Consider the following 20042-nt stretch of genomic DNA (forward strand, 5'->3'; position numbering starts at 1 on the left):
GTGGACTCCAAAACAGCAGGGCAGCCCCAGGCTTTGCCTGGAAACCCCCAGTAGTGGAGGCACAGAGGTTCGGTGGAACAGATGGAATGCAGGCAAGATGTACTGAGGAAGCCCCAGCTGGAAACTGGAGCTGATTGTGCTGCACCACTGCTTTCCCTCCCAAGCAGGAGGCATTTGCTGCCATGTGCCTCTGTTTTCTGTTAGGTAATGATCGTGTCTGCCTGCTTGCAAGCAAATAGGAAGGATCAAATCTAAATAAACAGGAGCAAGTTCTTACACAAATTTTTTTTAACTATTATACCAGCTGAGCAGTGGTCATCATCAAAGACTTGAGTATTTACCCCATGTGCATGATGATTACATTTCGTATCTTCCCTGCATTTTTAAGTCCTTTTAGTGTGTGTGTGTGAGAGAGAGAGAGAGAGAGAGAGAGATTTGATTGGGCCGGAAAGAGCAGAATCAACAGTTTGGTTTTTTTACTTAAATTTATCCTAAAGTGATGCTCATCAGCTGTCTTAATTCTACTGCATAACTTAGTTAATATACTTTGATCTATTCTCTAATCCCTCCAAAAAGTAGTGCAGGCTCCTCTTAGTTTTTCTAGCTCCTGCATTGCCCAGCGTGGGACTCCATATCTAATAAGCACACTGTCAGTGTTGGTATGTCCGTAGGACTGTAAACTTGTTTCTGTCCCCAGGAACGGGGTGCTCTGAGCTTTGAGCGGCGCTACCATGTCACTGACCCCTTCATCCGACGGCTAGGCCTGGAAGCAGAGCTGCAGGTAGGAAATCAGCTGCTTTCCTCTCTGCCTGGCCTCATTCTAGATACAAACAAGTGTTTCTCTGAAGGTCATACCTGAAGGTTATCTCACACTTTATTAGACAACTAAGCCTGAATCAAGAGCAGTGATTGACATCATCACAAAAGATTATTGAGTGTATTACTTGTTTTGTGCTTGGAAAAGGTTTGAATTTCATGTCACTCTTTTTACTATTGCCTTACTAGTGATTCTTATGTGTATACAGGATTTAACAGTCACAGAGTGAGTGTTGTCTTATATGTGCACACAGACACACTGGGTATGCAAATATATACACTTTGTCATTTTAGCTTCAGAGCAGTGCTGTGGGGAATGTGCGTAGGAAATGTTTTTGTTTATTTATTTACTTATATATTTATTTATTTTAAACAAAGAAACAAAAAGATCAGGTTTAGGAAGGCCAAGCAGCTTGTCCCTTGTCTGGGCTTTTGTTCAGTCCATGGAAGAGTCAGAGCTTGGGTGCAGATGGCCGGTTTTTTTCACTGTGTCTGACCTAGACATAGACATTCCACAGTGTTGCAAGATCATGGCTTGGGTTGGACTTTTAGCTGATTTATGCAATATAGTGTCCCATGAAGGTTGAGTGAAAATTTTTTTCTTTAGGTAGTATTTACAAATCATCAATCTTAGGAAAGACTAGAAAGGGACCCAGTGCATTGACTTAATTGGCTAATCCTTCCCCTTAAAGTACTAGGATCCCATATGGGCACCAGTGTGTGTCCTGGATGTTCTGCTTCCCATCCAGCTCCCTGCCTGTGGCCTGGGAAAGCAGAAGAGGATGGCTCAAAGCCTTAGGGACACTGCGCCCATGCTTTTGGCTTCAGATTGACTCAGCTTGGAACCATTTTGGGAGTAAACCAAATGGATGGAAGAAATTTCTTTCTATCTCTCCTTTTTTTCCTTTGCTTCTTTTTTTTTTTTTTTTTAAAGATTTACTTATTTTTATTGGAAAGTCAGATTGCAACAAGAAGGAGAGACAGAAAAATCCTCTAGCCGCTGGTTCACTCCCAAAGTGGCTGCAACAGAGTTGAGCCAATCAAAACCAGGAGCTTTTTCCAGTCTCCTATGCAGGTGTAGGATCCCAAGGCTTTGGGCCATGCTTGACTGCTTTCCCAGGCCACAAACAGGGAGCTGGATGGGAAGTGGGGCCACTAGGACATGAACCACTACACATGGGCTCCTAGTGGCCCCATGTATTTTTTAAGACTCAATCAAGTCTTCATGAGAACATTTACTAAGAATTTTTTCTGATTATAAATGTGGAAAATATTGCTAACAGAATGCTACTTTATGTACTGTGAAGCAGAGTTATGGTTAAGAAACAGGCACTGGGGGCAAGTGTTGAGCACAGTGGGTTCAAGTCTTTGATGCTTTATTTCTCCTCTAGCTTCTTGATGATGTATCTGGGAAGAAGATGGCCCAAATAACTGGCTCTGCCACCCGTCAACCAACCTCTTAAAAATGTTCCTGTTCCAACTGAGTCCCTAGTGAAGCTGAGTTTCTCTCATTTCATTCAGCCTACTAGATGAAATACAAAACATGTGAGAATTTACTAATCATTCATTAGCTAGACGTTGAAGAAGTTTGCACAAATGGAGAACAGGGTTTAGTATTGTGGGACAATGGATTCAGCCACCACTTGCTACACTGACAGCCCATATCACAGTGTAGGTTTGAGTCTAGCTACTCTGCCTCTGTGTAGCTTCCTGCTAATGCACATGCTAAGGCAGCAGAATGATAGCCCAAGTAGTGAACTGCTGCCACCTCCCTGGGAGACTTAGCTGGGGTTCTGACTTCTGGGTTCAACTTGACTCTGCCTTGGCTGTTGCAGCCATTTGGAAAATCTGAACCAGTGTATGGAAGAACTTCTCATCTTTCCTGCCGTCTACCCCACCTCTCATGCCTCCCTTCCTGTCTCCTTTTCTCTGTTACTATGCTGCACTCTGACTGATGGCCAAAGCCAAAGTTTAATGGGGCTTAAGACTTTATTTACTAAGGGTCGTATAGGATAAGGGTGGAGGTATTGAGCTTATCAACAAAACCCATCAACTGTTTCTATACTTTTGTCTTGTATATTCCACCAAGTGTTCCTACACATGCTGTCCTCTAAACTGTTCTCATATAAATGATATCCAGTCAGGTGTACAAAAGGTATCCATTAGGTAATCCTGTGCTCCCTGGCCTTCTAGGGTTACAATGTCCTACACTATGCTTATATGAGAGTGTTTTCTTATATGTGCCTTTCAAATATACAATGTTTGGAAAAATCACACTTTTCATTAAATTGTTTTGTCTTAAAATGTTAGTGGTTGGGACTGACATTGTGGTATAGTGGATAAAAACACCACCTGCAAGCCAGCATCCCATATGGGTGCTGGTTCAAGTTCCAGCTGTCCCTGTACCCAGGTGGTAGACCAGGAGTGAACCAATGAGTGGAAGATTTCTGTCTTTTTCTGTAACTTTTAGATGAATAAATTAATCTTTTAAAAAAACCACAAAAATTAAAAAGGTAGTTACAGGTATTTATTCTAGGAGTTAATACACTGGCAAGAGGTCCATACCCCATGTCAGAACACCTGAAAGAGAGTAGTGATGGCTGAAGTACCCGGATTCCTGCCACTATGTGGGAGGTGTAGATTGAGTTCCCAGCTCCTAGATTCACCCTCGTCCTGTCTTGGCTGTTGTGGGGCATTTGGGGAGTGACAAAGTAGATGGGACATCCTTTTTCCTGCCTCTCAAATGTATGCTTCCTAAGATTTTATGTCAATGAATAAATTTGTGTCTAATTGCTAATTATTTCATGGATTCCGAATGTTGTGTGAATGTACCTTAATTTGTGTAAGCTGTCCTTATCAATGGACAACAGTTTGCATCTGGTCTGTTATCTATATGAGGCTATTCTTTGTGATATGTGTTACACTTGGGTGTATAAGTACTTGTGTTGGAATTAGCAGGTGTCAGAGAATGTGTACATTTTTTATTTTCATTAATATTGCCAATATTTCCAGCCATGGAGTTTTTGCCAATTCACCCTCATGTCATACTCCTTCAATCGTTTTTTTTTTTTTTTAAAGATTTATTTATTTATTGGAAAGTCAGATATACAGAGAGGAGGATCTTCCATCAGATGATTCACTCCCCATGTGACCACAACGGCTGGTGCTATGCCGATCCAAAGCCAGGATCCAAGAACTTCTTCCGGGTATTCCACATGGGGTGCAGGGTCCCAAGGCTTTGGGCCGTCCTCGACTGCTTTCCCAGGTCACAGGCAGGGAGCTGGATGGGAAGTGGGACTGCCGGGACTAGAACCGGCGCGTTCAAGGCGAGGACTTTAGCCTCTAGGCCACACTGCCGGGCCCTACAATTCACTCTTTTTTTTTTTTTAAAGATTTATTTTTATTATTTTTTCATTGGAAAGGTGGATATACAGAGAGGAGAGACAGAGAGGAAGATCTTCCGTCCGATGATTCACTCCCCAAGTGAGTGCAACGGGCCGATACTATGCCGATCCGAAGCCAGGAGCCTCTTCCAGGTCTCCCACGCGGGTGCAGGTTCCCAAAGCTTTGGGCCGTCCTCGACTGCTTTCCCAGGCCACAGGCAGGGAGCTGGAAGGGAAGCGGGGCTGCCGGGATTAGAACTAGCGCCCATATGGGATCCTGGGCGTGCAAAGCGAGGACCTTTAACCACTTGCGCCACCGCGCCGGGCCCTCTACAATTCACTCTTAAACACTCAGTGTTTGTTCCATCATTATTCTGAGAAATTTCACTGATGAATGCAACCTGTTAAAGCACAAAGACTTCACTTCTAGCCCATGTCTTGGCTAACACCTGAAGGATGGATGTAAAGAATTGACATGCTTGATGGAGATGGTGAGAAAAAGTTTTCCAGGTCACAGCAGTGTGAAGCAGAAGATGGTAGAGAGGACCAGTTCAAGAGGACAAATAGACTCCACCTGGAGGAGAGATGATAGAGGAGGCTGAGGCTGGTGAGGGTAAGAGGGATATTGAAAATGAAAGATGGGGTAAGACTTGAAGGACACTGAAGCACTATTGAAGGGTCTTTTTAACAGCATAATTAGAATTAGGTTTTTAAAAAATTCATCTTGGCTTGGGCCAGACATGGTAACCTGCTGGCTAAAGTCCTTGCCATGCTTGCACCAGGATTCCTTCTGGACGCCAGGTCATGCCCCAGCTGTTCCTCTTCCCATCCAGCTAGCTCCCTGCTTGGGGCCTGGGAAAACAGTGGAGGACAGCCCAAAGCCTTGGGACCCAGCACCCGCATGAAAGACCTGGAGGAAGTTTCTGGCTCCTGGCTTCTGATTCACTCAGTTCCGGAGTCAGATGATCCCAGGCCTGACCTTGAACCTGGCACCGGGCAGTCCAGTGACTCCAGCACTTGCCTCCGGTGTTGGCACTGGCAGAGGGCACAGGACAGCCACTCTGTGTACGGGTGTTAAAGCCCTCTCGCTTGTAAGTTGTACACACACACTGATTGCCACGCTTCATACTGGAATGGCCCCAACCTGACCCAAAGACTCGGAGAAGCACAGATGTACCTGTTGAATCTTGGAGGGCCAGGCTTGCCCTGTCCGTGTCTGGCCTGGAGGGGAGGCTCCATGCAAACACAGTAGGCTGAACACTGGCAAAGCAGATGGCCCTGCAGAACAGCAAAGAGAATGTGGAGGGGATGTACAAGACGGTGAGAGCCTGATCTACCTGCACTCCTTCATTCACTCATCAGCAAGTGAAAAAATAAACAGATAACTTCTGGCTCTGTAAACACCGAGGCAGTGGGTGAAGCTGCTGTCTGCAGAGCCAACGTCCTGTGTCAGAGTGTCAGTTCTATTCCTGATGATCCTGCTTCTGATCCAGCTCCCTCCTGATGTGCCTGGGAAGGCAGTGGAAATGGCCCCAGTGCTTGGAGTCCTGGTAGCCATTTGTGAAACTCAAATGGAGCTTTGGATCGGCCCCAGCTGTTGCAATCATTTTGAAAGTGAATCAGTGCTTGGAAGATTTCTCTCTCTTTCTCCCTCTGTCCCCACTCCCACCTGCTTCAAATAAATAAGCCTTTTAGAAAAGCAACACAGCACAATGGATCAGTGGCAACGCCTCGCCTTGCATGTACCGGCAGCCTTTATGGACACCAGTTCGTGTCCCAACTGCTCCACTTCCCATCCAGCTCCCTGTTTGTGGCCTGGGAAAGCAATGGAGGACGGCCTAAAGCCTTGGGACCCTGCACCCGTGTGGGAGACCAAAAGAAAGTTCTTGGCTCCTGACTTCAGATAGACTCAGCTCTGACTGTTGTGGCCACTTGGGGAGTGAACCAGCGGATGGAGGCTCTTCTCTCTGTCTCTTCTCTCTGTAAATTTGCCTTTTCAATACGAATAGATAAACCTTTAGTAAAAAAAAAAAAATTCATCTTAGCTTCATAATAAAAATAGATTATGGGACTGAAACCAGCTAGAACCACGTGAGCAATTATGGCAGTGATTGAGGAATGGTGATGAAGGACCTAATGAACTGAAATAGTGGTGGATGGAACAAAATCAAAAAAGAATTTTTGGTGATTACATGTGGAAAGATAGGATAAAAGAGGAATAGAGAACAGGTTTGCAGCCTAAGTGGCGGGATAGATGGTAATATCAATTGCTGAGTTAGGGAGTGCTCGGGAAGTAAATTTAAGGGTGAAGGACTATATGTTTAGTGATAGATATTTTGGAGTTGCAGAAGTGGGTTGTCCAGTTTGTGCTGTGTGGACGCAGTTGGGGCTTTTGGATTTGAGTTTGAGAAGGTTGTGTACCAGAGGTGCTGATTCAGGTGTATTCAGATACACTGGAGCCTTAAAGTAACCTGTGATTACCCTGGGGAGTTTGTACCTGCATTTTAATATTATTCTTCAAACAGAAGTATAGGATGGATAGGCAGTGGTGAAATTGGTCACTTCCAGGGCTAGAGAAGGTTAAGAATGATACGTAAAGAAGAAGACGTAACCCTCTCCAGACCTTTGTGAGTTTTGCTTTAAGCCAGGAGAGGAGGATGTCAACTGACAGCATTTTAAAGATTTACTTATTTTTATTGGAAAGTCAGATATACAGAAAAGAGGACAGAGTGGAATATCTTCTGTCCACTGCTCAGGATCACATTTTTATGCTTTGTCCGACTTTGTCCACTGACAGGATCCACAAGCAGAGATCTCTGGAATTATGAATTATATTATTCCCCAGTAAAAGGAAACAGGAGTCATAAGAGAACCAACTGATTCTAGAGTTCGACAGGTAGAGTACGTGATGGGTGTGAAACATCTGTGCCAAGAAAAAAAAAACATGAAGAATTGTAGAGACATAGGAAAAGGGCCTAGGAGCTAGGCTGATGGGTATATTGCTGGCCTAATCTAGGATATTAAAGCATTAGGATGAATGATGACAGTCATACATTGAAGGCCCCTTGAACAAAAAATATGAGTCTGCACTGGGTAAGATGTACACTCTATTTTCATAGAATGCCAGCCACTAAATAAAGAAGTCACAGAATTAAAAAATCAAGACTTTGCCACCACTGTACTAATAAATGACTCAGGATAGGATAATCAGTGGCTGATTGACGACACTGCATGTAAATTTGATGGACAGGGTATTTGCACATGATAGTAACATGATAGTTAAGGTACCACCTGAACCAAGACAGACATCAGCTGCTGCCTGACACTGTGCAGTGAGGACACACAGTCACTAGGTGGTACTTCTGTCAGAACACTGCCTGAAACCCAAACTGAGAGACGTTTCTCTAGCACAGCTAATATATTCTTCAGAACTGGCAATGTCAAAAAGACAGGATGAAGAAATGTTCCAGATTAAAAGAATGGAGACCAAAAGGATATTTAAATGACCTAGTATTTGCATGTACACATCTTCTAAACCATCTGTAGAATGTCTAATACAATGTAAGCAATGTTAAGATAGTTGTTACAGTTTGGGCAGCAAATGTTGAAGCTGCAGTACAGACTGAGCCATCATAGTCCTAACTACATTTGCAGTCCAGTTGATTTAAGCCATGGGCAGAATCCACGGATATAAAGGGCCAACTGTGTATCTGGCTGTATTTTCATTCTTACGTAATTTGAGCATAAAATTAAGGAAGGTATTTATGGAAGAGAGCTCATGTCAAACTAGGTTTATTTTCCTTTTAGAATTGAGGTGGTAGGCTAGAGAAGTTAAATAACGTGATTCAAACAGACATGGCAGAGGTTTTGTGTTTTTATTGTGCACCCTGAGAAACAGTGGGTGACAGTTCAAGTGCCTGGGTCCCTGCCTCTGAGGTGGGAGATCTGGGTTGAGTTCTAGCTGTGAGCTTTCTCCTGGCCCAAGAATAGGAAGACTGTTAGAAGCATGTGAGGAATGAACCAGCAACTGAGTGCTGTCTCTGTTTGTGTGGCTTTTTCTTTTCTGTTTCTCTGCCCTCCAAAATAAATAAATAAATAAAATACTGAAATAAGTTAGAGGTCAGCAAATTACAGTCTGTGGGCCAAAGCCAGACTTCTGCCTGTTTGTTTGCTTTTTATTCGTTTAAGTGTACAAGCCAGTGGTTTATTTAATGAAGTTATTAATTTATTTTTAAAGGCAGGGTTGTTTATTTATTTGCTTGCTTGTTTGTTTGTTTGTTTGTTTGGAAAGGCAGGGTGACACATAGAGAGGGGAGAGAACCATCTGCTGGTCCATTATTCAAATGCCCACAAGATCCAGGAGCGGACCAGGTCAAAGCCAAGAGCCCAGAACTCCGTCAAGATCTCCCATGTGAATGTGATGACTCCAAGTACCTGAGTCATCATCTGTTGCCTCCTAGGAAGTGTTTACAGAAGTATAATAGCTGGGACTCAGATCAGCTCTCCAAAATAGGAGATATATAAATAGGTACCCCAAGCAGTAGTTTGACCTGCCATGCCTGCCCCATAAGTTTTTAAGGATTTTTTTTTTTTTTTTCATTCGTTTCTGTGTAGTTTTGTGGGCTTTTGTTTTATTGTATTTGTTTTGGCTGTTGAATATCTTAGCACTCTTTTCAGAACTTAGTTGACCCAAAGTGTACGGATTTATTGATGAACTCAACTCTAGTCTGTGGATCTAGATGCGTGCCCTTATGCCAGTACACCATTGCCATTGCTGCAGTATTATACTGTTATAAAATTGGGACATATGACTTCCAGTTTTGTTCTTTTTCAAGATTGTTTTGTCGGCTATTCTAGGTTCTTTGCATTTCCATATGAGCTTCAAGTCTATTGCCACCTGTTTTTATAAATAAACTTGTATTGGAACACAGCTACACTCATTCATTTATGTATTGTCTATGTCTGCTTTGGAGATCCAGCAAAAGAACTGAGTAGTTCAGACAGACCATATGGCCTGCAAAACCTAAAATATCTACTCTCTGGCCCTTCATGCCTTCAGACACCAGAGCGCCTACATAGGAGCCGCTCATTAATATAGGCATATATTCAAAAAATACTGATGCCTTTTATATGCCAGGAATTTCCCTAGCCCTGAGATGAACACAACAGTGACTAAAACAAGCTCCTGGCTTCATGCCTTGGCCTCTCAAAAACCCTTAGATTCTGGTGCAATCCCCTTTGTCGCTGCTGTCTAGCCACGTTGCCGTCCTATTGCTACAGCCGACTGAGCCAGTGGCTCCCTGTATGCTGGACTTCTGCGGGCCAGGAATGCGTTTCCTTCAAGCCTTCGTGTGATTTGCTCCTTCACCTCAGATATCCCTGAGAGCTTTTCCCCTGTCACCTGGTCTCCACTGCCGCCTTCTGGATTCTTCATAGCAGTAACTGTCTGAACTTAACCTTACTCCCATTCCACTAGAGCTCTCTATTTTGTTTGCAACAGCAGCCTTTGCGTATACAAGAATTCTAGCATACACAGGTGCTCAAGTAACAGAATGATGAAGTGGATAAAGACAGCCTGGAGGAACAGACAACAGATAAAAATTCAGAACAACAGGAAACTTCCTAATCTGAACTACGATTATTGCCTTTTCCCACTATACTTATGAGCACTTAGATTTTTTAGCTCGAATATGTGGAAAAGTTTATTTCATTAGAAAGACAGAAAAAGAAAAAGCTCTTCCATGGGCCCAGCATCATGGCACAGCAAATTAAGCTGCTACTTGCAACACCAACATCTCCTTGGAATGCCAGTAAGTCCCACCTGCTTTCCTTTCTGATCCAGCTCCCTGTTAATGCACCTGGGATGGCAGAAGATGGCCGAGTGCTTGAGGTCCTGCTACCCATGTGAGAGAATATGCTGGAGTTCCCAGCCCCCAACTTCAGCCTGGCCTAAACCTAGATGTTGGCAACAGTTTGTGGAGTAAGTGCGTGGACGATCTCCTTTCTCTCTCTCTGCCTTCTCTCTCTTTTCTCTCTTTCTCCTTACAATGCTCTGCCTTTCAGATCAGTAAATTGGAGAGAGGGAGAGGGTGGGAAGCAGGGGACTTCTATCTAGTGATTCACTACCTACATGTGCATAATAGCTAGAGCTAGGTCAAGTCTAGCTGAGTTCGGAAGCCAGGAGTTCGGAACTCTGTCCAGGTCTGCCCTGTGGGTGACAGGGACCCAAGCACTTGAGCCATCACTTGCTTCCTGAGGAAGGGACATTAACAGGAAGCTGACTTTGGGAGCGAGTCAGGTTTAAAAGGCAGGCACTCTGCTCAGCAGTGTAGGTGTCCTGATCAGCATCCTCAGGGATCCCCCAGATGCCTGGCCCCCACTCACTGAGTGTTTCTTGGGGGGCAGGGTGTTGGTTTTATTCCAGAACAGACAGGAAAGGCATTCTAGAGAAACAGCACAGATAGATCAAGACAGGTGACTGGAAGTGTCTGGAAGGGACCTGTGCTTACCTTGCCACGGCCTTTTTTTTTTTTTTTTTTTTTTAATTTTGTTTTTAATTTCATTTCATTTAATGACACAGTTTCATAGGCTTTGGGATTCCCCCAACCCCTCCCCATACCCTCCCCCCATAGTAGATTCCTCCACCTTGTTACAGTATTACAGTTAAAATCCAGTCATGATTCTTTCATTATAAGCATGTACCATGCATAAGAGTCCAGCATCTTATTAACCAGATAAATTCAACAGTTTTTTGGGGAGACCACCTCTGGTCTGAAAGCAGAACTGGCAGAATATCATCCCGTCCAATGAAAAGCCACAACATATATCAACAACAATTTACAACATTATGGAGTTCATTGACATGGTATTGAGTGACTCAAATGTTAGAAAATGCAAGTTCTTAACCACATCCCGTGACTGCGTCATTGACATTTCAATTTTAGTGTATACACAACCAGCTGCTGTACACCTTAAAATGGCTATAGGGTACTATTCAGCTGTCTCATGTCTATTTTCACTTTTAATATTTAGCAGTTTATAGCATTGAAGCATAATTTTTACTGAACTTGGCGAATTTTAGGATAGTCCAAACTGGCTTATAACTAACAAGGCATATGTCAAACAGTTGAGTTGCAGAACAGTTTTAGGAGGGGTGTGCAGAGAAATCTTCAATACCTTAGTGAGGAGTAACTAATCTTTGTGTCCTACCTAGTAAGGCATATGTGAGTCCACGCTGACCATTTCCTGTCTGGGTCTAAGCTTTCCTTATTGGTCTCTGTCTATCTAATTAATTTTTTTGAGAGGGGAGCCAGCGCGACCCTGATGGTCATTGCAAGAGAGGGTGGGGATCCAAAGTTGGAACTAAGTAAGGACCAGAGAAAGCTCCCCTCCCGATCCCCCAAGTAAGTGTACTGTTCTGTTTCTGAGGTCCACTCAGGGCTCCCAGCTGTTTCAATGACATTAGATCCTGTGAGGAAGGATCTTCTTCCAGTTTTCCAACGCGGGTACAGGGTCCCAAGGCTTTGAGCTGTCCTCATGTCCTCAACTGCTTTCCCAGGCCACGAGTAGGGAGCTGGATGGGAAGCAGGGCGTCCAAGATTAGAACCAGTGTCCACATGGGATCCTGGCATGTGTTCGTCAAGGACTTTAGCCTCTAGGCCATCGCAGCAAGCCCCTTTTTGTTTGTTTGTTTGTTTAAGGCAAAGGAACTAGGGAGAGATATTCTGTGTTAATTCACTCTCAAAAATCCTGCAAAGACAAGGATAGGTCAGACTGAAGCTAAGAGCCGAAGTACTTAACCCACATTGCTACATGGGTGGCTAGGACTCAAACACTTTGGACTGTCACCTGCTCTCCTCCCAGGGTATGCATTGGCAGGAAGCTGGGATCAGAAGTGGGGCCAATATTCAAATCCATGCACTCCAATTTGGGATGTGGGCATCCCAAGCAATGTCTTACCTGCCACACCAAATGAATTCTCTTTAATGTAGGAAGGAGTAACAGTGGAATTTGAGTACAGCATTAGCCACATAAATAACATATTTATTGTTTGGGCTGTCACTTGTGTTCTCACATTTACTATTTGTTTGCCCCTGGGTGCATTATTTAATATTGCTAAGATTTGGTCTCACCTATAAAAATGAGACCACACATATAAATATAATATTTTACCTACTGTTGTCATAGCAAGGTGTGAACAGTAGTTCATGTTGTAAAGGAGTGCATAGTGTCTAAGAAATTTAAAAGTAGAGGCTAGCATTGTGGCATAGTAGGTAAAGCCACTTGCTATGAAACCAGTATCTCTTTTTTTTTTTAAGATTTATTTATTTATTGGAGAGTCAGATATACAGACAAGAGGAGAGACAGAGAGGAAGATCTTCTGTCTGATGATTCACTCCTCAAGTGAGCGCAACGGCCGATGCTATGCCGATCCGAAGCCAGGATCCAGGAACTTCTTCGGGTCTCCCACGCGGGTGCAGGGTCCCAAAGCTTTGGGCCGTCCTCGACTGCTTTCCCAGGCCACAGGCAGGGAGCTGGATGGGAAGTGGGACCTCTGGGATTAAATTTAGCTGCTAGGCCACGCCGCCGGGCCCGAAACCAGTACCTCTTGAGTGCCAGTTTATATTCCTGCTGCTGCACTTCCTGTCCAGTTCCCTGTTAATGACCAGGAAAGGCAGTGGAAAATGGGACAAATGTTTGTGCTCCCCCGTCCACATGGGAGACCGGATTAATCTTTTTGGTTTGCTTTAGCCCAGCACAGGGACCATGTTTCTTGGGGCCATCTAAGGAGTGAACCAGCAGATAGAATATCTCCCTTTCCCTCGTTCCCTCTCTCTGTGTAGCTCTTTCAAAATGAATTTTTAAAAATCGTAAGTTAGAAAACAAGAAATTTATAGGCAGTAATAAAACCAACTAAAAATCCATTGGCTTTTATTGTGATTATACTTGTACCATTCTAAGTGGTGTGTCAATAGTGACATACTTCTGTCTGCTCGTTCTTCCTCCTCTGTACTGTGCTACCCAGCAAAGTCAGAGACTTTAGTAATTATACTCAATATATGTAAAAAGGTTATATAGGGACTGAGTGTGGGTTGTGACTTGGAACGTAGATGAGCCTTGGCTCTTTTCTTGCAGGTGCTTTCCCTGCAACACTTCCTGTTTCCTGAGCTAAGCTTACCCAGGTAGAAAGATTTCCATCTCTACAAGGTCTTTCCTCTCAGTTTCCCTACCTCTGTGTGCCAGTTGCTTACCTCTGATGTCACGCACCTCCGACCAAGCCAGACTTTCTGGTTGAGCCTGAGATAACTCCTTAAATGCTGTGTTCCTTGTCAGGAATGTTATCAAGTGTGGATTCTGACTTATTAAGCCTTTTATTACTACAATAGTCACTTTGTATCTTTGTAAAGGTGTGAACTTTTTCTTGACTTTCCCCAATTTGCTTGTCTTTCAGCTAGCTCTTTTTTTTTTTTTTTTTTAACCAGTCAGAAATGAATCAAATGCCAGATCCATCCATGGTGGCCTGTGTCTGGTGTGCTTTGAGTGATTACCAATTTGAGGACAAATACAGTCATTCTGGGAGCACTAGTGAATTTCTCAGATATCACTTGAGGATCTGCACTTTTGAGTTGAAATCTTACATGTTGCCACCTTAGGCAGATTTACCTAACCTCTCAGTGCTGTTTTTCTCGTTTGTGAAGTGAGTAATGATGCCTCCCTCTCAAATAAGCTAATGGGCATCCAAGCGCCCATTATGTCCACAGAGTGGCTACACCTGAGTGGGTTACCCCACAGTTCTGTAGACCAGAAGCTTGCCAAAAGTTTCACCAGGCTGAACGTGGATTGTTGGCAGGACCCCACTCTCCCTGGAGGCAGTGGAGCAGAACCTTTCCTCCGTGGTTCCAGCTTCCAAAAGCTGCAGCGTTTCCTGGCTCCAGTCCCTTTCTCACCCTCATCTCTTTAGTTCTCTATGATTAGATTGGACCTGCCTGGATGATCGAGGATAATCTCTCCCTCTTGAGGTCCTTAACCTGCATCACGTCAGCAAAGTCGTGCTAGTCACCTTAAATAGCATGTTTCCTGGTTCCAGAGGATTAAGACAGGAACATCTATCTGTAGGAGGCCATTTCTGGCTGCAAGGCCATGCCAAGGCTCTGCAGGCCTCAGGAAGTGGCACCCACCAGAGACCCTGGTGATCTGTTAGAGCCTAGGCTGTTGCTGCGACACCCCTCGCCCGCCCTGGCAGGCTCCGGTGGAGAGAGAAGGGCAGAAATGAGTGACCCAGAAAGAGTGGCAATGGGAGGTGAAAGGTCTCATTTAGTAAGGGAGCTTGTAGGCTTGAACAGTGTGTCAGTAACATATAGAAGTGGAAAACCCAGATGAGAATCTGTAGGGCAAAGGGTGAGAGTTCACAAGAAAGTGAGCAAGAGGTCATTTATTACCAGGCAGCTGATCATCTGAATAACAGGTACCTAGCAGGCTCTGTACTTGGCCTTGCAGATTCAGTGAACATAATCCACAAAACCTGCTTTTTCGTGGTCAAGTCTAGTGGAAGAAAACAGCCACGCTGACATAGGGCCTTAGTGCAGGATGACAACAAGAAGATATGCCTCCCTCCCTAATGTACAGAACAGGGAAGGCAGCTTGAAGAAGTTACCACGAGAAGAGTGAATTGGAGATTTTGGTTAGGTTGCCTTAAGTCACAGCAGCTAACAGTCCAACTCAAATTGCCTTAGATAATATGGGTTTGTTTATTTTGTTAAGATTTGTTTTATTTATTTGGAAGGCAGAGTTATGAAGAAACAAGAGAGAGTTCTTCCATCTGCTGCTTTACTCCCCAAATGGCTGCAATGACTATTGCTGGGCCAATCCGAATCAGGAGCCCAGAAGTTTTCTGCAGGTCGCCCACATGACACAGGGACCAAAGCATCTTGGCTATCTTCCCTCACTATCCTAGGTGCATTAATTAGCAGGCAACTGGATCCCAAGTGGAACAGCCAGGTCTTGAACCAGCATCCATATGGGCTGCAGGTGCCATAGGAGGTGGCTTTCTGGCTAAACCACAGCACAGCCCTGTCTTAGGTAGTATTGAGCATATTGGCTCATTTAACTCAATTGCAGGAGTATGGTAGGTGTTACTCTGGTCTCTCAGGGCCCATTTTCCCGTGATTCCCAAGGCCTACTCTCCTCCAGGTGTTGGTTTCACCTTCTCACTGGTTTCCCTCATGAGCAGCAACTCCAGATATCACATCTCAAACCCAGAGAACAGAGGGAGGTAGTCATCTCTTCCATAGACTCTGTTTTCTATAATGCTATTTAATTTTATTTTTGATGATGTTTACATAGTTGGTTAGGGTGGGAAAGGTCGAGGGTTAGGGGAAAGTGGGTAAGACCATTGTTTCCAAATTTTTCTTTTTCCTGTATCTGGGGGAAGGTAGGGGAGAAGCTGCACCCAGGCTCCCAACTGCCTCAGTTCGCTGGGGATGGGAAATGGTCACCAAGTGTCATCCCCGGGGTCCCTGATGTGGAGTATGCGCCAAGGGTTCTGCTCAGGTGATTTCGATAGTTCTGAAATGTTGTCAATCAAGGATGAAGAAATCCTTCCAAAGTCCATTGGCTGACATAGTCCACCCTGGAGTCTCTAATTGACAGATATTTGCTGTCAGCACCTGGCTGGGGCAGTTGACCCGTTCGTTATGTCCTCCATCCTCTGCTATGGTACAAGATGTCCTCTGCAGGTCCCTGCACCTGGGATTACCTGAGGGTGCTCCCACAGGCCAGCCCAAGCCAGACTAGGGACCCATGGCTCCAAATGGCACTCACGTGGATTGGCCCAAACCAGGCTGGAGGACTATGGCACCAAATCCCTTCACATATTTTTAAAATAAAAATTTAATTTAAAAAATAGAATAGGTGACTATGCTGGCACACTGGTATAGTTAACACAAATTTGGCATTAACCAGGCCCAGGATGCTCCCCACCTATTAGCTGCTTCTCTTCCAGGAGTGTAACACTTGCCTAGGTACAAGGCAACCTAGGCCATTGCCTACAGCTGGGATCTTTTTTACAAGTTCCCAATAACTGTTTCCTCTTATATGTAAATCACATTGTGTGTTTGAATTAGGCCTATGTTCCTGAGCTGTCACTGAGGCAAGAATAATAGGTTTATGATTCCTGAAATGTGTGACCTGATGTGTGGTACAGAGATGGTCACATGTTAATCAAGGCGCTGTTAGGAGTGAGAGGTAAGAAGGAGAGTAAGCCTCGTGGTTATTTTCTCCTGCTGTCTGTGTCCTTATGGCTGTAGGTTTGCCATGCCTTCCCTCTACAGCTTTCAGTTCACTGTCTGCTGTGATCTGCCTCAGTTTCTCCACAAACTTAAAGTAAGCTCCCAAAAACTAGGGACTTGGGCCCAGCACAATAACGTAGTGGTTAAATTCCTCGCCTTGAACGCTCTGGGATCTCATATGGGTGCTGGTTCTAATCCCAGAGGTCCCGCTTCCCATCCAGCTCCCTGCCTGTGGCCTGGGAAAGCAGTCAAGGACAGCCCAAAGCTTTGGGACCCTGCACCCGCATGGGAGAGCTGGAAGAAGCTCCTGGCTCCTGGCTTCGGATCAGCATAGCATTGGCCGTTGCAGCCACTTGGGGAGTGAACCATCAGACAGAAGATCTTCCTCTCTATCTCCTCCTCGCTGTATATCTGCCTTTCCAAAAAAAATAAATGAATCTTAAAAAGAAAAGAAAAGAAAAGAACTGGGGACTTTATTATTTGCATGCTGCTGTAACCCTGGCCTCTGGACAGCGCCTGGCCTGCGTGCAGCAGGGACTCAACATACATCTGCTGAATTAATGAGCAGTGAACCTCCTAGGTTAACTGTCTGCCTGTGGGTCAAACAACTCCCTGGGCTGTTTTCTAAAGGGGTGTGCCTTGAAGGGTTTGGCAGCATATGAAAGTTTTTTCTGTCTGTGTGTTCAAGATTTACTGTATTTATTTGAAAGGCAAAGTAACAGAGATCTTATGTTTGATGATTCACTCCCCAAATGGCTCCACTTCCTAGGGTTGGGCCAGGACAAACCCAGAAGCCTAGAACTCCATGCAAGTTTCCCATGTGCGTAGCAGGGACTCAAGTAACTAGGCCGTGTTCTGTTGCTTTCCCAAGCATATTAATTAGCAGGGAGCTTGATTGGAAGCTGAGACTCAAACTGTCACCTGTATGCAAGCCTAAAAAGCAGCAGCTTAACCCACTGTGTTTTCAGTGCTGAACCTTTGATGCACTTTGATATCAAGATGAGATTTTGACTATGAAAGTACTCTGTATGCTGTAAGGTGCCAGTCAGTTTGAGTCAGTTCTGGCCATTTACATGCCTATGGAAAACACTGAAGATGGAAAAGCCGATTAACTCACCCAGTTCCACTTGGAAGTAAGGTTCCCCTGACAACCTCTCTAACCAGCTGTTTTTTTGTCACCTTTCATTTGCTCCCCAGGGTCATTCAGGCTGTGTCAACTGTTTGGAATGGAATGAGAAAGGAGAGTAAGTATGTTCTGGAAGGCTGAGAGGGTGCTGGAAAAGGGGGCCTTCCTTCTAGCAGGTCTGAGGGAAGGGGAACCCAGAGAAGAAGAGCCCAGAGTTTCTAGGACACAGGCAGTGTGTGGATAATGGAAAGCTGGAGGAGAATCCAGGCTATGGTTTTCAAATAAGCTGGTGTGAAAGGAATCATGGGAAATCCTTGAGATAAATAGGCTGGAAACAGGGGCTGGGGAGCCTGAGAAGTCAGACGTCTTCCTCTGCTTACAGCCTGCTGGCCTCCGGCTCTGATGACCAGCACACCATTGTGTGGGACCCACTGCACCACAAGAAGCTGCTCTCCATGCACACGGGACACACGGCCAACATCTTCTCTGTCAAGGTGAGCAGGAAATGGCACAGAATAAGTAGAAAAGGCAACTGAGCCGTGAACACAGCCATGTTGTATTGTGTATGTGTGTGTCCCCTCATACGCACCACTGGGCTCACTGACTCTGTTCTGGTCTCGAATGTCTGAAAGTCCTTAAATCTCATAGTTTTGTTTGTTTTTATTTTAAGATTTGTTAATTTTTAAAAAAGATTTATTTTTATAGCAAATTCAGATATACAGAGAGGAGGAGAGACAGAAGGATCTTCCATCTGATGATTCATTCCCAAGTGACCACAGTGGACGGTACTGCGCCGATTCAGAGGCAGGAGCCAGCTCTTGCAGGGTCCCAAGGCTTTGGGCTGTCCTCGACTGCCTTCCCAGGCCACAAGCAGGGAGCTAGATGGGAAGTAGTGCCGCCGGGATTAGAAATGGCCCCATATGGGATCCCGGCACATTCAAGGTGAGGACTTTAGCGGCTAGGCCACTGTGCCGGGCCCAATTTGTTAATTTTTTATTTGAAAGAGTTACAAAGTGAGAGAAAAATGCAGCTTCCGTCGTCTGGTTCACTCCCCAAAAGGCCCAAGTGTCCAGACCTATAATACTGATTCTAAACTGAGAATCAGGAGCTTCTTCTAGGGCCATCCTCCCTGCTTTCCTAAGCCATTAGATGGGAGTTGAATTGGAAATGGAGCAATCGGGATCTGCCGCCAATATGAGATGCCAGTCCCACGTATGGAAGCTTAGCAAATTACACCACAGTGCAGGCCCCTATCTCCTTTCCATGCTTGTCTTCCCTCTCACAAAACCAAGAGTCCAACTGTAGATGACTTCATGCTTGTGTCATTGGTGACCAAACAAATGTGGGCCTGAGGCAGGAAGGAATTGCTTGCTGCTTAGAGCTACTGGAAAATGCTTCTAAAGATGTAAATGACCTGGGCCCGGCACAGTGGCGCAGTGGTTAAGGTCCTTGCCTTGCACGCCCGGGATCCCATATAGGCACCGGTTCTAATCCCTGCTGCCCCACTTCCCATCCAGTTCCCTGCTTGTGGCCTGGGAAAGCAGTCGAGGAAGGCCCAAAGCTTTGGGACCCTGCACCCGCGTGGGAGACCTGGAAGAGGCTCCTGGCTTCAGAGCGGCATGACACCATCGTTGCGGTCACTTGGGGAGTGAATCATCAGACGGAAGATCTTCTCTCTGTCTCTCCTCTCTGTATATCCGCCTTAACAATAAAAATTAAAATAAAATAAATCTTAAAAAAAAAAAAGATGTAAATGATCTAACCCTGCAGTGGTCTACTTGGTGGGCATTTTATCAGCCATTGTGCTGCTTTCTATACCTGTAAAAGTGCAGTTGAGTCTATGCCTCAGTCAGGAGAAAGGAGATATAGGAGCCTTTCCTTTTGCATCAGGGAGTTCTAGATTTCTCAGTACTCTTGACACTTTCTGCTGGTAAAGTTTGGTCAAAGTGCTCACAACTGGACCCACAGTCTCTGCACTCTGAAGCGGTCAATTCTATTCACAATGTTTAGCCTATGCGCTCCCTCTGGTGGCAGCCACAGGGTGTGGTGTGTTTTTCAGCTCTTGTAGGCCCCTTGCAAGGGCGCCCCTGCATCCCCTTGCTGCTCCCCCCATCTCCGCCCCCCCCCCCCCCCCCCCCCCCCCGGGCCCTACATTGAAGCAGTCTCCACTGCTTTTCTAAACGAATCCTGCTGTGACCATTTCTTCGTAAGTCCTATTTTTCTCTTCTTTATTTTTTTTTTTTTTTGGAGAGACACAGAGCTTTCCATTCACTGGCCTACACCCCAAATGTCCACAATGGCAAAAATTGGGCCAGGGCAAAATTAGGAACCAAATCCAGGTTTCCCACTTGGGCAGCAGCAGTCCAACCACTTGAACCATCAGTGCCACCCCTGCACAGCATCTGTATCACCTGGAAGCAGGTCTGTGTG

At 45.1% G+C, this 20042-nt stretch overlaps 1 protein-coding gene across 3 annotated transcripts in view; it reads left to right on the forward strand.

The window, feature by feature from the left end:
* WDTC1 (WD and tetratricopeptide repeats 1) overlaps nucleotides 1-20042 on the forward strand; it is a 56339-nt gene that overhangs the window by 20261 nt on the left and 16036 nt on the right. For all 3 annotated transcript variants that reach the window (XM_040979660.1, XM_040979661.1, XM_040979659.1), the window contains exons 3-5: nucleotides 698-781; nucleotides 17684-17730; nucleotides 17995-18106. In XM_040979660.1, coding sequence (XP_040835594.1) covers nucleotides 698-781; nucleotides 17684-17730; nucleotides 17995-18106 — 243 coding nt within the window. The remainder of the gene's footprint in view (nucleotides 1-697; nucleotides 782-17683; nucleotides 17731-17994; nucleotides 18107-20042) is intronic.

Source organism: Ochotona curzoniae, unplaced genomic scaffold (genome assembly GCF_017591425.1).
Source record: "Ochotona curzoniae isolate NIBS_2020 unplaced genomic scaffold, NIBS_Ocur_1.0 contig_3255, whole genome shotgun sequence".
Classification (NCBI taxonomy): domain Eukaryota; kingdom Metazoa; phylum Chordata; class Mammalia; order Lagomorpha; family Ochotonidae; genus Ochotona; species Ochotona curzoniae.